Here is a 16,454-nt window from a genome sequence, read left to right on the forward strand (position 1 = left end):
CAGTGGACATTGTACAAAATACCTAATCCACCATACCCTAAAACTCAAAAACAATGAAAAACAAAAATCTGAAACCTAGTCAAGGGGTCATGACATTCCCCCAGTGTGGCATTTGAGTGGGATCTTGGAACAGAAAAAGTCACTGTGAACAGTAAATCTGAATAAAGTATGGGGTTGAATTTCATTTCAGTACTGGTTTATTGTGACAGGTACAGTGATGTAAAGTGATATATGGAAAATGGGGTGTCTATAGGAACTGCTAGGAATAAGTCTCTCAGTGAAAGTGCCAGTTTATATGTTTGAGCCAATTCCTGCTTTATGGCCAATAAGTAGGAACTATCACTTGGGCAAACCTACTTAAAATTACCCATCAGAGAAGGAGCAGTTAAGACTACTGAGTCTCAGCGTGCACTTACACAAATTTTCCATTAGTAAACTATCAATTTGATGTCACTTCCCTACTGTTTTGATGGACAATATACTAATTAGTGAGCTGTTGTTTGGTCTACTCCTAAGAGGAGCCTACCAGGAAATTCTAGAGGATAATGCTTCCTATCTGTTGCCAAGTCAGAGTACACCACCTGGTTTCACCATTTTAGTTAATTCTGGTAATTGCAGGGAGCTGTGATTCAAACAACTGACACAATCTCACTTTATACATCCATCAACAAAAGCAGGAGATAATGCTGAGGTGCTTGGTACTAAACTGTATTTTGTTTATTCTTATATTAACATTAAAAGACTTAGGATACAGTCAGTAAAAACAAAGACACTAAGATGTGGAGAGAGGCAAGACAGTAGGGTCTGAAATACCCCAGGAGCTATGCTTCTGAACCATGCATGCTCTTCTCAACTCCAGGGCACATAGGCAGATAAAGGGTGGACACTATGAGCAGACAGATTAACTGTGTACCATATATATAGTGAAATTTTTAGTAACTCATTAAAAAAGCAAGAATATCTAAATAGATCTTTAACAAAGCAATGGTCCCTTGATTCTAAGTCATCTTAGACAGGGGTCTCTAGTGTTTAAATCAGAGGCAGCATCTAGATACCTGGAGTTTTTTAAACTTCATAGACTATCCAGTACAATAAGTGCATATATAAGAAATAACATGTCAGAAATTTAAGCAAATATTAACTGTACAATGGTCCTAAAATAAGCTACTTCTAGTGTCTAGGTACTATAAGTTATATTAACTAAATACATCTAATTAACAGTTCCCATACAAGCTATGCTTTGAGCTTAGACCACCACAACATTGACCATCTAGTTCCAAAGCTTCAACAATGTGTGCAGCAGATGGCCGATCTTTAGGATCCTCATTAGTACACACACAGAAGAGTTCAATGACCTTCTGGTAGGATTCATCCAGTTCTTCCATGTTGATGGATGGCCTTGTCCCCAGAGCTGCATAGTATGCTTCATCATCAAAGTCACTCTCATCAAAGGTTGCATCTGCACATGAAGTGAGAGATGAAAACAAGTAAAATCATGTAGGTCATGGAATAGCTCAATGGTTTACCCTCCTGTAACAAGAGGTTATCCAGTATGCATTCCCCTAGACCACAAGCAGTCTGTTCAACTCTTCCTGCCACAGAGTTTAGCTATTTTCTCTCCAGCAAAAAGTTAAGGACACTGTTCAATTAGATACTCCACCCACCCAATGTAGAATTAAGAAAAAAGTGAGAACCCATGAGTGGAGAAAGACCCTTCATATTATCAATCTCTATCTCATTTATATAGGATTAAATCTAGCCAATTAATCACAGTATTGCTATAATCTTAACTGTTTAAATTTAATTTAGTGGAAAGACAATTTTATGTACTAATCTGGAAAGATTCAGACTTATGTTGAAACCTATTTGTATTTACCTTCATCATCATCATCTGGAAGATTGATGTGTGGAATACATAAAGTCATCATTTCCCACAGAGTAAGGCCAAAAGCAAACATATCTGCCTTGTCAGTAATAATGCCATTTTCCTCCAACGCTTCCTTGGGTTTCCATGGCTCAGTACCAATATAACAGGCCTCAGGATCAGTCACTGAAAATACAAGTAGAATAGTCATGAAGAGCAACCAACAAAACTACACAAGCAAAACCCATTTGTATGAGGAGTTCAGAGGTTAATCACTATATTTAACCTCACTATAAAGAATCTGTCCCTTATCAGACTGGCAAGTATTAAAAAAATCTCATCAGTTGGTAGGAATGTAAGAAAACAAGTTCAGGCAGTGGTGGCTCAAGCCTTTAATTCCCACACTCAGGAGGCAGAGGCAGGTGGATCTCTCAAGGCCACCAGAGCTACACAAAGAAACCCTGTCTCAATTAAGACAAAAATATAGATGTCAAAGTTCCAGGCAAGCTAGTACACCTTGCTTGGCTTCAAAGACTTGCAAGTTGTGTGACACTGCAGACCATTTCAAAACACCTTGGGTTTTCTGCAAGCAACAAAGTCACAGGTTGAGAACCAAATGACATTTAAGTGCTTCCAGGATTGCTGTCAGGAGAACCAGAAGGGATAAGAACACACTGGTCTTTAAAGTCTGCCCAGGAATAATAGCACATGCCACTCATAGTCCCTGTACAGTCTAAAGTCATTTTGTCAGTTGCAATAGGAAAACAACAACAACGTGGCAAAAAGTGATTAGGAAAGGAAGAGACTCTTAGATCAATCTGCAAAAAATGAACATCTCAATAGTATCAGTTTTCTAATACACAGATCTTTCTCCATCTAGTTCCATCTGAGTGATGCTTTATGACTTCCAGGCTTATACTTAGTGGATTTTTTTATTCTTATATTTTTAAATATCTTGGGGTTTTAACAGATATAAGTGGGATTTTTAAGTTTTAATTTTCCTATTTTACTAATATATATAAATATAATTGATAACTTCAGTCATTTTAGTATCACTTTCCTAAAATCAACCATGTAAGATTATTTGTAGGAATGTTTCTTTACTAGACAAGAGATTTTTGGACTTCCTAGTTCTTATGTCAATTTTGATAATTATATTTTTCTAGGAAATTATCATTTTCATCTATGCTCACAACTTGGTGAAATATAGCTGTAAGTCCTTACAAATGTGTAGAACATGCAGCTGAGACCCTCTTCATGCCTAACATTGGTTATATTCTCTCTTTTCTCAATCTTATAGAAAATTTTTATTTTTCCAGCTTTTGGCTTTATTATTATTAACATTTTTCAGGGTTTGTTTTTCTTGACTTCTGTTCCTGTCTTTCTTATTCCTTTCATGGACTCTGTTCTGCTCTTCCTTTCCTGGCTGACAAGGAAATGTAGCCAGTGGGGGTGAGTTTTGTCTTTTTTTTAACATAATCACTAATGGCTACTAGTTTTCCTGGGAAACTATCACTTATGAATCAATTCTCTGTGAATACTCTCCTATAATTATATAAATTTACATTGCTAAACTTCCAAATACTCAAGGTTCTCCTAGATATTTTGTTAGTAGTCTCTAATTTAATTCCTTTTTCTAGTAAAGTATTATACCTATGATATCTTCCTTAAGGCAAAATTTGCTTTACATGTTTAAAAACTCCATTCTGTAACTAAGATAAGTCAAATTCACTGGATAGTTTTAAAGTGTATTAATTTTTCAGTATTTCATTACTATAATCTCCATTTTTACACAAATAAGGATAGAATTGAAAACAAAATGCTTATATAATTCACTTCCAAACAATAGGAGAGAAAAACAAGCAGTTTATTTAATCAAAGTTTATCTTCAAAATTCTATTTTGAGGCTTTCAATAAAATTACAAGTAGAGGAAAGAAACATTTGAAGGGAAAAGGGAAGATTTATTAGTCCCTACTGATTGGCATGATTAGATGAGAAAGCCCAGAAGCTGGGGAAGCTCTAGTTTAGTGGGTGTGTCTTGCCCACAGTTACTCAGTTAAAATTCATGCTATTAGAGCCAGTGTGGGCACAGGCTGAAGACTGGGAGGCCTGGGAGCCCGAGGCCATCCTAAACTGACGTATTTAAAACAAATCAAGGTAAGACAAAAAATATACAGACAACACTACCAAGAAGGGAAGGGAAGAAGCTGGGAACTCAGAGGAGACAAAACACTGAAAACACACTGTATTGTATACTTTTCAAAAATAGTGCATTTAAACCATGTGGGTTTAGTATGTTTTACAATGCAAAAATTGTACAAATTTAAAACAGTGCTACTTACCAGTCATATTTTCATCCAGTGGCAGAGAAACTCCTACATCACAGATTTTAATTGTTTCAAAATCACCTTTAATTACAACATTTGAAGACTTTATGTCTCCATGAAGTAGCTTCTTTTCTTGATGCAGATACTAAAATTGGGAAAAGCAATCAAATACATGAGCAGAAAAAATAATAAAAATTCTTTCAATAAAACAATGACTTGAATTCCCTTGTAAACTAGACTTATTTGTCTTTAATTAATATCATTTCTTCTTTGTTTTTCTTCGTTTTTCTAAGACAGAGTATATCTCACTGAGCCCTTTCCTCAAAACTCAAAGATCCACCTTGCCTCTGCCTGTTTCTTTTCTTCTATCTATCCAAAAACACAGCAACATAGGTACAACACGTTTAATTTCTTCATAGTTCACCAAAGCTGTTTAAAATACAGTGACATAGTTACCTTTAGCCCTCTCGCCATGTGCAAAGCAACTCTGAGAATTACAGCTGCAGGAAAAGGACTTCCACTGTCTTTGTTCCTCTCTTCTATTAGGTCATTCAGAGACTTTTCACCTCCATACTCCATAGCAAGGCACAGACTACCATCACTGGCTTCAGTAAAAGCACGATACCCTTAAGAAAACATGACATTTTTCTATTAAACTCTTCATTAATGTAACATGGACCAGGACTAGCACAGTGAAGCAGCTACTATTTACAGTCCCACAGGCATAATTCAAATGCCTTCAAGTGTGTCTAGCAGCACAGATCAAAATACTTTTACTAAGCTTCTGTACAGAATGATGCCACCAACTCTATTAGTACCAAAAAATGCAAAGTGAAAACAATGCAAGAACCAATCTAAATGAATATGAATGGTCTACATGAGGACCATTCTACATTCCTGAAATCTTTACAGTACTATCACTAAAACAACTACTTCCAACTCAACTCCATGAAGGTTAAATACAAATCTAAAATATGTGAATTTTTTTTGTTTGTTTTTCAAGACAGTGTTTCTCTGTATAGCCCTGGCTGTCCTGGAACTCACTCTGTAGACCAGGCTGACCTCGAAAGATATGTGAATTTTTAATATTTATTTTATGAATATTTTGTCTGCATGTTTATATATGCATCACATGCACGCCTGTTGCCAGTAGACACCAAGACACTATAATGCCCATGGATGGTTGTGAATCACCATGTGGGTGCCAAGAACTGAACCCAAGTCCTCTGCAAGCATGACAGGTCCTCTTACCTGCTGATCCATCTCTCCAGGACCTTATGTGAATTTTTACTTCAGATAAGTCACATGAACTTGCTTCCCAACAACATGTAGACCCAACATTATTACCAAAACCAGTAGCTACATAGAACATTGCTCTCCCACATACTACCACAAAGTACATGTAGACTTACCTATAATGTTTGGGTGATTAAGGTTTTTTAAAATCTTAGCTTCATCAGTTAGTCTCTTCTGATACACAGTTCGATACTGATCATCACATAAAGGATTTATCTTTTTCACAGCCCAAGGAGAATGAGACAACCCTCTAGGAGATCTAAAATATACATATATAAACTTAAAGATACAAAATGAATAAAACACAAATTTTGCTCCATAGAAATAGATTTTTAAAAGTATATAAAATTCTTTAGCTCATCAACACCTGTTACATTTCTGCTTTGACTAAATCAGTGTCAAGATTTAATCAGATACCCTAAACAGCACCTGATATCTATGCTCTGAGAAGGGATTAAAGGACAAAAATAAGGATGGGGGTTAGGAACTTATCAAAGTACAATTAAACCTCAGAACTGCTACACTGTTTTCTAACATTTCTATCCTGGCATGTCAGCTTACTACTTAATCAACATTTATCTATATGTATCAGAGATGAGTTATGACATGCTATAATTAATATTAAAGAAATTTAAAGATAATTTCTATATAAAAGTATTTTATTCTTTCATTATTTGAAATTTCAAACATATATGTTTTGATCGAATCTACTTTCTGCTTCCTCCCCTCCAGTTCCTCTTCTGTTCCACCACCACTACTTTTTCCTCCTAACTTCATGTGTTCTTTATTTTTAAGAGCACTGAGTCCACTTAGTGCTTGGTTATAGGACTTCCTACTTGAGCATGGGTATCCTCTCAGTGCCTGCATCCCTAAAGAGAGCTGACTCTCTCTTCCCTAGAGCCAGTAACTGCCAATGGTTCCCCATCCCTAGCATGCTCTTCTTCACTAACGGCTATTTCAACTCCACACAGAACAATTCTACATCTGTTCACCACACTCAAAGCTGTGTTCTAAGATCTTTCTACCACGTTGCCTTCTTATAGAGCCAGAGGAAAATGGATTAAGATACTTCCCTTTAAATAATCTACCAGGAGGATCTAGAAATAAAGTATTAGGGGCAGAGCTCCGGCCGTTATCAAGATTCTAAGAACTGGAATGTAGCCTTCAGATATGATGATGAACTTCCCCAATCCAAGCACAAGGGACCTATAGTCCCCCAAGCAGGGAATCTTGCACTCACCTTTTCATTAGGTAAACACTGACCCCAGTCCCAAAGCCAAGCTTCTGCATAAATGGAGAGGCAGGGATATTTACACATGGAGTTGAACATAATACTAAAAAGCAAAAGCAAAAACTTAGCATTTGAAAGAGCAGTACAAAATCATCTTAACAGTCTTAAAGCCCTATAAGATTAGTAATGATAAAGGTTTTTTTAAAAGAGTATGCGAGTACCCTTTGACTAAGATGACTTCTGCAACGCACACAGTAACACTAATGTAAATGGCTTGTTTTTTATGGCTTACAAGCTAAGAATCTCAAAGCTCCATTCAATTGTGTGTATACATGGTATATCTGTATGTCTGTGTATGTAAATCTACTTTCCAATCCCTGCCCTCCACTTCCTCTTCTATTCCACCACCACTACTGTGCTATGGCACACATGTGGAAGTCAGAGGACAGCTTTGTGAACTTGGTTCTATTGGGGCAGATCACAGGGTCAACCTGTTGAGCCATCTCCCTGGCCCATTTCTACATTCTTAAAAGGCTACTTAAAAATAAAGAATACTGAGGTTGGTAAGATGACTCGGTGGTCAAGAGCACTTGCTGCTCTTACATAGACCTAGAATTTGATTCCTAGCACACATATCAGGCAGTTTATAACCATCTGTAACTCCAATTTCCAGGGAATCCAATGCCCCCTTCTGGTCTCCAAGGGCACCCACATGCATGTGGCATATGCATGCAAGCCTGCATACACACAAACACACACAAATAAAAATATATCAAGAGAAAAAGATCACCAACAAGCAAGCATAAGGAAGACCTAATGTGGTCCTCAGAGTCTACCAGGATCATCAACTTTGTGACACTATGACAGGTTGACATCTACAAAGAACAAGCTCAAAATTTCACTCTAGTTACAAAATCATAAAATTGGAGGAAAACCTTATAATGTTTTAAGTACTTTTATGATTCTGTGCTGAGCCACATTCATAGCTGACCCGACCAGCAGGCCTAGTTATTTTGTGGGCACGAGAAGGACCGTAACCTGAAAGAAGAATGGGTGAGAGAGAGAATGGACTCAAGGAAGCAAATGCTTGTCAAGAGTCATATATTTGGGTGCAGAGCTCTTTTTTATAATACAGTTTGCAAAGGGAGGGGTAAGAGAGATCCAGGTGGTGGGAAAGTACAGAATCTTCTCGGCCTGTGCCCTGAAACAATGGCGGTCTAACTGCTTTTCTCAAAAGATACGGTATACTGCTTTAAATCTATAAGTCTATCTATAACTATCAAGCCGGACCTTGTGGTTGCTAGAGGGATGAAGCTGCAGGGGGCGTAACTGTTGTGCAGGTGGGGAGAGGTAGGGAATGAGGGTGAGAGGCGAGGGTCCTGGCTTCTGACACATAGCTATATTGGGGTGCATATGACCTGTGGGCCACAAGCTGTGCATGTCTGGAACTATGTATACCCCTGCCTTTTAGTTTCCTAACCCTATGGCACATGCCCAATGAGACCACACACACACACACACACACACACACACACAGACACACACACCATGTAAACATGCTTGAATACTAGAATTTGTTTTGGCATCTGTAAAAACAAAAACAAAACATCTAAATATAATTTAGAGCATTCTATAATTATTAAAGATAAAATAGTTCTGCTTCCAGTCAGGAATAACTGAGTATTCTTGGAGCTGCTCTCTCTGTGAAATGCAAAACTTGACAAAATATAATAATTTTCAGATATATGACAAGAGGCAGAACAGAGCTGAGACCTCTGAGCAAAGATAACAGTAAACTCTGTTGTTACCCTATAGCACTGAAAGGCAGTCCCAGGCTTGAACACAGAGAAAACAGCCCAATAGTCACACCACAGAGACAAAGTAGAGGTCAAGGACAACTAGGTAGCTGGAGGCTATGGATCAAAACATGAGGGAGCTAAAAGAAAGAAAAGGGAGGACTGAAAAGATCCAGAGTTCTTGGCCAAGTACTTAACTACACATGTCTAGTTTAACATCCCCAAAGCCAGGAAAACAATAGGCTAAATAACTGGAAATGAAAAGAGTCTAGGAATAAGATCACTTTACCATTAGCCAGACCAGGTGGTCCTGCAGCAGACTGTTGAGTAAAGCCCTCTAAAGGGTAGCAACTCAGTGCTACAGCTAACTTTTAGCCCAAGCAAAGTCTATAAGAAAGTTTAAAAGCCAGCCTCATTAGTAGCAGGCTTATCACCATTCTGTCATATGAGCTTTGGAGCTCAGTAGAGTGCTCCTGTAAGAACCCCGAAGAGGGAGACCCTTGCTCGAGTCCTGAGGACCAGCGCTCGCCCCAATGACCACTGAAGTCAGCACTTGATGCAAAACAGCAAGAGGCTTTATTCAGGAACCATCGCGCTGGGGCTGGTCTCATACCTCTCAAAGGAGGAAAGGAGAAGACCCCCCCACCCCCAGCATAAAATCACACAAGCTTATAAAGGTAAAAACCACAGGCTGGGAGGAGCACTGGGGAGTAGGGACTTTCTAGGCGGGAGCGCCCTTGATTGATGGCTCCTAGGTGGTCAGAATATGGTCCGTTAGCAACTAGGGTCATGTCTATTATCTGGCACACACACAGCTGCAGTTTTCAGAAATATTTTGTATGTTCTTGCCTGGGGCCCTTCCCCAGGAGTTCACAAGTTCACAGTCCCATGTTATTCTGAGACACTGGCCAATTTAAAATTTTCTACTCTTACACTCCAAAGACCACTTTCACCACTTTGTAGAGTGACAAAATCCAGCACTCAATGACATAAAATATCTACCTCCTAATCAAAAACTACCAGTATGAAAGAAGCAAAAACCATGGCTCGTGCCAGAAGAAAAATAAATCAATGGAAACATACCATCAAATGACAGGAGTGACACAAGAACAAATAAAAAGATATACAGCTCAGAAAGATACTATCTATAGACATTCTTAAAGATCCTCATGGACTAGGTGTGGGAGCACAAATTGTAATCCCAGACTCAGAGGAAGCAGAAGGACTGGAGTATAATAAGGGCATCTGTAAACAGCTGTATTTAGTAGATACATTGGGAACAACACTAATGTGTCTACTAGCACCTTGTTCAAAAATGTGCTGAGCCAGTTGTAATAATACCTTATTAAGTTTTTTAAAAAGTCATAGAGACTGAAGTGGAAAAAAAAAGGCAGTGTGTCTATTAATCTACATATGACCAACTAAAGACATCTTGAACAATCTTCAAGATACCTCCACAGGTAAAAGTACTGTGCAAGCCCGATGCTCAATTCCTGGATGCCATCTACAAGGAATACAACTCCTATTATCCTCTAGTTCAAGCCAGAAGACCATTACTAGGCAGGTCCTAAAATCCAGAATGACCATTAGTGAGTAGACAGAAAGTCTGGCCTGTGTTAGTAGAATCTCCATTATAGTTAGCACTGTTATAATGACCAACACTGCAATAGACATTGACAAAAGAACAAACACTAAAATGTTTATAATAGAAACAGCAACAAGAAAAGGTCTTTTGCAATCTTACCAGATTTCCTTTTTTCAGATAACTTGTTTGGCGTCTTAAAAGTATTGATTCCTTCCATTGTAGCAATCACGTTAGGTCCTGTAATGAAAACAAGCTAAGTTATACTGTACCTATTGAAAATACTCTCCTTTGTGAGGAGCTTCCCATAACATCATTTATCAAAGAAACAGACAATTTGAGACCTGAAAATGACCTCAGCAAATACTTAGTCCAATTTTATTTACAAAGGTAAAATTAAAACCCAGAGATACAATTATTCATGATCATAGTATCAGTGATTATGGGGTTGTAGTTTTAACTATAAAATATATACTTAAAGGTCAGAGACACAGTTCAGAAGGTAAAGGCACTTGCTGCCAAGCCTGTCAACTTAGGTTCAATTCCTAGTCTCATGTAGTAGAAAGAGAGAACCAACTCCCACAAGTTGTCTTTTGACCATCATAGATACTATGTGGCATACATCTGCCCACACACATATACAATATATATAGAAACAAATACAATTCTTAAAACTTTTAAATATATAACTTTGATTTAAAAAATACTACCTTTTTCCTGAAAGTGAGCAGGAACTAGGAATGTGGCTCACGGGCAGAGTGTCGGGCTGCCATGCACAGAACAATCCCCAGTGACAAAACCAAAAGGTAAATACTGTCTCCCTATCATACTTCCCAAAAGTTACAAACATATCTCATTATCCTTTAAGACAACCCTATATGCACACCTGTAATAGCAGCACTTGGGAGGCTAAGACCAAGCTGGGCAACAGTGAGACCCTGCTGCAAACAAAACAAAAACAGAAAACCGTGCATACAAGCAGCAATATTTCTAACAGCCCAGACAGACAACAGAAGTACCCATTAAATGCTGAATGCTGAGCAAAAAGGAATAAACTTGCTATGTACAACACAAAGGAGCCTGGTGAAAGAAACCAGAGAAAGGCCGGGCATGGTGGCCCATGCCTTTAATCCCAGCACCTGGGATTTCCATTCAGGAAATAGAGGGGGGGGGGGGAAACAGCCTGTAGAATTCGAACCACATGCAAAATGCTTGGCACCACTACAGCTTGAGGACTGGATACAAAACACACAGTGTGTTTTTAAGAGATTAAAGTACCTAGGTTTAAACATTTCAACATTCCCTTAAATTCTGGACACTCAAAAATGCCTTACTTTCCACTTTATTTGTACCCAGATATCCTATGTCCCACCCAGCTCAGTTGTCTAATGGGATTTTTCTTTCCTGGCTGAGATTGAGCCTTAGTCTATTCTGTCTTAGATCTGCTTACACATTCCATAGGCATTAATTATTAAAAACAAACAAACAAACTATACTTTCTTTAAACTATATCACCTTTAGGCTTAGGGGTCAAAGGGCACATTTGATAGGCTCAGGGTTCAAAGTGCACATTTGATAGAGCTGGCGCATCTATGATGGGCTTTCTAAGCCCTGTTTGTTTTGTGTGTTGAGTCTAGGTCTCACCATTACTTCAACTGACTGCCTTCAACTGGCTGTGTATACTAAGCTGATATCCAACATGACATCCTCCTGCTTCAATCCCCAGGCACTGAGGCCACACATGTGTGCCATGCTTGGTTACCCTGATAACTGCTTTTATGATTTGATTTTCCATCATAGACTTTCCATCGTGTGTGTGTGTGTGTGTGTGTGTGTGTGTGTGAGCGTGTCAGGGGGTGAGTGGTATATGCACAACAGTGTAAGAGCCGGAAGTGAAGGACTCCTCTAGAATTACATGTAGTTGTTTGTGAGACACTCCACATGGGTGCTGGCAACCAGCTCAGGGCCTCTGCAAAAGCACTGCGGGCTCTAACCAATCAACGCTCCAGCGTCCCCCACCCATAACTTTATAATAATGTTTTAACACTGCCTGACTTTTCAGAAGTATCTTTTAGCATATGCTAACTCTACATGATTGAGTGTCACTATGAATTTTCATATATGCATGTAAATATTTTTTTTAAAGTAATACCAGTATTTCCGTGTATAAAATTCTACGCACAGCCACATTCCCTGTCCTTTTTTCGGTCTCCATTCCCTAGCACTGGGGCCACAGGCACTCATTACTGCTCCCAGGTTTTTAGGTCCTGAAGATGGATTCCAGGGCTGCATGCATACTGGGCACAGACTGTACCCAATGTGTCATTTCCCTACCACAGGCCACCTTTTCACTGTGGCCTCACCTTAAAAGCAGAGGCATTGGCTGATAAGTGCTTCCCCGCCTCCTTCACGGAGAAGGAGGCGACTTTCTCCCTGAACCCCCAAACTCTCCAAGATCAAGGAGCTCAGGGTCAGGGACTTGGAGGTGCGCGATGGTTCCAAGGAGTTCCCCTATTCTTCTCCCTCCACTGTCTTCCCTAGGTCCTTCTTCAGTCCTCCCCTAGCCGCTGTGTACCCTTAGTTTGCTGTTCTTCCCCGCAGATCTCCAGGTCCTGGATCCTCCCTACGGTAGAGGCAATCTCCCTCCCGTCCGCGACCCCTCCCCTCAGGTCCTCGATGCTCCACCCCTCACCCCCATCCACTGTCGACCTTCGTGTCAGCTAGGCTTTCCCTTACCACAGTCGTACCCTCGGGTAAAAAGGTGAAATTAATGAGCTGGCTCAAAGCTGTCTGGACACCTAGTCCGAAAGGTGCAGGAACAGCTCCCGCCAACTCTGTAACCGCCGCCGCAGCGTTTAGGGCGCGCGCGGTTTCAAAGGTCCCGCCAGAAGACTACGGGGCGGCGCTAGGGTCAAAACTCATACGTTCGCGCAGGCCGCCCAGGTTTACTTGGGCTTCCAGGTTTGATTTAGACCTAAGAGGAGAAGCCTTCCAGAGCAATGGCTAGAAAGGTATAGCAAGTGTCAGACAGATGCTGACGGAAAAACAAAATATGTGTCTGTTTTGAAGACAAATCAACCTAAATTACAAACACTGCTCAGAATATGCAATTAGGCAAAAGGTTTTATTGCAGATTTATGTGATCTTAAAACACTAACTAAAAATGTGTAGAGTTTCGTCATTTGGGGCTGAGAAATTTTCCTAACTTTAAAAATTATTACTCGTGTGTATATGAGTGTGCATGTGCGTGCTTCTGCCACCCAGTGGAGATGTCAGAGGACAACTGCAGAAACCGGTTCCTTCCTTCCCCCCCCTTAGATTCCTGAGATCCGAAATCAAAAGGTCAGGCTCTGGCACCAAGGTCTTACCCTTGTTGAGACTTCTCACTGGCCCAGTTTTGTTAATTCTTGGAATTACCACATTCTACTTAACAACTATTTTCAGAGCACCTACTGTGTGTCCGGTATCCGGGCTTGAGTGCCCACTGCATAACATAATCCACCATGTTCACTAAAAGAGAAATTAATTAAGTTTAGGAGAACAGGAAGACATTCCCATACCTCTTATGTGGTTCAAAGACATGTGATACCTTAAAAAAAGAAAAGAAAAGATGCAACATAATACCAGAAACACTGAGATGCCTCCCGAACATTGCTGCGTTGTGACCTCTTCAAACCTTTGGAGAAATTCAACCACAGTCTGAGCCCAGATAGAGACAGCTTCTTTACAAAGACAGTGTCACACACTGGCACAACTCATATGAAGTCACCTGTTTATATATATTAACACACACACTTGTCTAGTGACACCAATTTCATCGGCACTAATACCTATTTTATTTCTATGATTTGGTTTCTCAAATGTTTTCACTTACATATTTTCCTCTCTCCTCTCTCTCTCTCTCTCTCTCTCTCTCTCTCTCTCTCTCTCTCTCTCTCTCTCTCTATCTATAGTATATAGCCCTGGCTGACCTGGAACCTGATATGTAGACCAGGCTGGGAAGAATCCTCTAGACCAGTGCTCTCAGCTGCTGAGCCATTTCTCCAGCACCGTGATTTCTTTTCTAAGTGTTCTAAGTGTGGGGAATTTTTTTTCTGGGTTTAGAACTCTCTGACATCATTCAAGCAAAATAAATTTATTGTTCATTCTTTGCCCTATAGTAATTAAGCAACTGTTGGAAATCCATGCTGGGGAGAGGCCATCCTGGAGGATGATAAGGAACTCTGTCCCACCCAGGTCTGCTCCCCAACAGTTTCAGCTACTCAGATAAAATGGAGATCACTCACAGACTCCTGCCCTATGTCCACCCTTCAGAGTCAAATCCATCCGCATCTGTAATGTTCTTTAGCCTGTTTCATTGGCCACAAAAAAGGACCCTCCTCTTGCCTAGGGCACCCAGTCAATCCAGATGCTCTGGAGTCCTCTCATTCTCTCCCGCACCACTGCCAAATCACCCCCCTCTCCGTCATCTTCACCTCCTCTAAAGGTCTTAAAAAACAAAATGATAACAGTAATAACAAGCACTTATTTAGCATGTATGATGTGTCTGACATGGATACTCTTGCTTTACATGTATTAATGGATCTAATCCTCACAAGTCTTTCATATGAATTGCTATGATCAACCCCATTTCTCTGTAATCATGTATATGTGATTTTAAATCTAGACTCCTCATAGGAAGAAAAACGTGTTATTCTCATCCTGAGTCTGCTCTAATGTCTTTATTATATGACTCCCAGGTTGTTGTTTTTCTGAAAAATCACATGATAGACTTCATTTTTTTCAAATGAGAAAACTGAGAAAGAAAAGAGTCAAATAATATAAGCAACATGCCTGAGATCAGGGCTAATAATTTACAGAAATATACGTTGAACATAGTATTCCTCTTAAACAAATATGCTCAAAATCTCTTCCATCACATGCAAGCACGCATGCACACATGCATGCTCTTACTTCCACTCCCAGAATCTTCCCATTTTAGATCACTCTCTTTCAAGTATAGATACACAGTGTTTTCTCTCACCTCCCCTGCCTCCTGCCTCTCGATTGATTGATTGATTGATTTGATTTGATTGATTGATTGATTGAGGTACATAGCCCTGGCTGGCCTAGAACTCACAATATAGACTAGGCTAGCCCCAGATTCAGAGATTCACCTGTTTCTGCCTCCTAAGTACTGAGATTAAAGGTGTGTACCACCATGTCAGTGTGTGTGTGTGTGTGTGTGTGTGTGTGTGTGTGTGTGTGTGTGTGTGTTCAAGTGCCAGAAGTGGATGTCAGATTCTCTGGAACTAGAGTTATAGACACTTGTGAGCTACCCAGTCTGTGTACCAGGTCTCAGGTGCTCTCCAAGAGCAGCAAACACTCTTAACTCTTCAGCCCTGTCTTAATAGTTTTTTGTGAGTGTAAACGTGGTATTATACACTTTGCCTTCATTAAATATCTATAATGTTCTATGTTTTTTTTTATTAAGTCTTAGGTTTTTACAAGTCTTCTGTGTTCTTTTCTTAGTAAATAATAAAATTCTGCCTAAAGCCAGACCCCCAAAATCTTCTTAACTGCTTGTGAAAAGACTCTCTAGGGAGATAAAATTATTAGCACAGTGTAAACCGAGGCTAAAAAAAAAAAAAAATCAGTGAAAATAAAGGCCCTTGCCTAGCAGCTACAACTATCCTGCTCTGTTTCTAGTCTTGGACCTGTAAAAGAACCCCCAGAGATTACCTCCAGAAACACTCGATCATCACAAGTTTATTGCTATCGTCTGTGAAATGCATCCATTAATTTCAAAACCTTGCCTGCTAGTCAGTTGTTACAGAGAGCAGCTCCACCTGGATCAGCTGTTTCTTTCAGTATGCAAAGCTCTCATCCCACTGTTTCAACTAAAGAACCAACTCTACTTTGACTCTAGCAGGTTGGCTTCAAAGTAACACTGGCACTTTTGCATGCCTACTTGTTTGTTTTTTGAGATAGTGCTTCTGACAGACCAGTTTGTCCTTCTTGAACTTGCTATGTAGCCAAGGATGATCTTGAACTGTGATCTTCTTGCCTCTTCCTCCTGAGTGATGAGACTGCCAAGCCCCCTTTATGCCATGCTGAGGCTGGAACCCAAGGCTTTATGCAAACAACTAAGTCACACACCCACACCATTTTAGGATCATTTGGTTTTCTAAGGCTTACTTTGAGAGTTTTAATGCTTCTCTTTCTTTCTAGAGTGTTGTCCCCCTCCTCTTTTCTTTATGGCTGCGGAGTTCCAATTCTCTTTGAGTTTGTGTCCTTGCTGCTGATTGGCTAGAAGGTTGGTGAGGCTGTTTAGGAAAGAAGAAAAAAAAAATTATCTTGTTGCTTCTGTATTTCTAG

General features: G+C 39.8%; 1 protein-coding gene across 2 annotated transcripts; it reads right to left on the minus strand.

Annotated features, from left to right (window-relative positions):
* Nucleotides 1-688: 688 nt before the first annotated feature.
* On the minus strand, nucleotides 689-12,959 carry Pbk (PDZ binding kinase). Of its 2 annotated transcripts, none has more exons than XM_034498417.2 (8): nucleotides 12,845-12,959; nucleotides 10,260-10,337; nucleotides 6,729-6,822; nucleotides 5,605-5,747; nucleotides 4,649-4,818; nucleotides 4,208-4,337; nucleotides 1,877-2,050; nucleotides 689-1,459 (listed from the first exon to the last, which is right to left on the minus strand). In XM_034498417.2, the coding sequence occupies exons 2-8, from the start codon at nucleotides 10,315-10,317 to the stop codon at nucleotides 1,215-1,217; spliced, it is 1,014 nt and encodes a 337-aa protein (XP_034354308.1). In that variant the 5' UTR covers nucleotides 10,318-10,337; nucleotides 12,845-12,959; the 3' UTR covers nucleotides 689-1,214. The 2 variants fall into 2 exon arrangements, with proteins under 2 accessions (XP_034354308.1, XP_034354307.1); XM_034498416.2 differs by having other exon boundaries at nucleotides 690-1,459; nucleotides 12,834-12,959.
* Between the last annotated feature and the right edge of the window lie 3,495 nt (nucleotides 12,960-16,454).

The sequence above is a fragment of the Arvicanthis niloticus genome, chromosome 3 (assembly GCF_011762505.2).
Source record: "Arvicanthis niloticus isolate mArvNil1 chromosome 3, mArvNil1.pat.X, whole genome shotgun sequence".
NCBI classification, from domain to species: Eukaryota; Metazoa; Chordata; class Mammalia; order Rodentia; family Muridae; genus Arvicanthis; species Arvicanthis niloticus.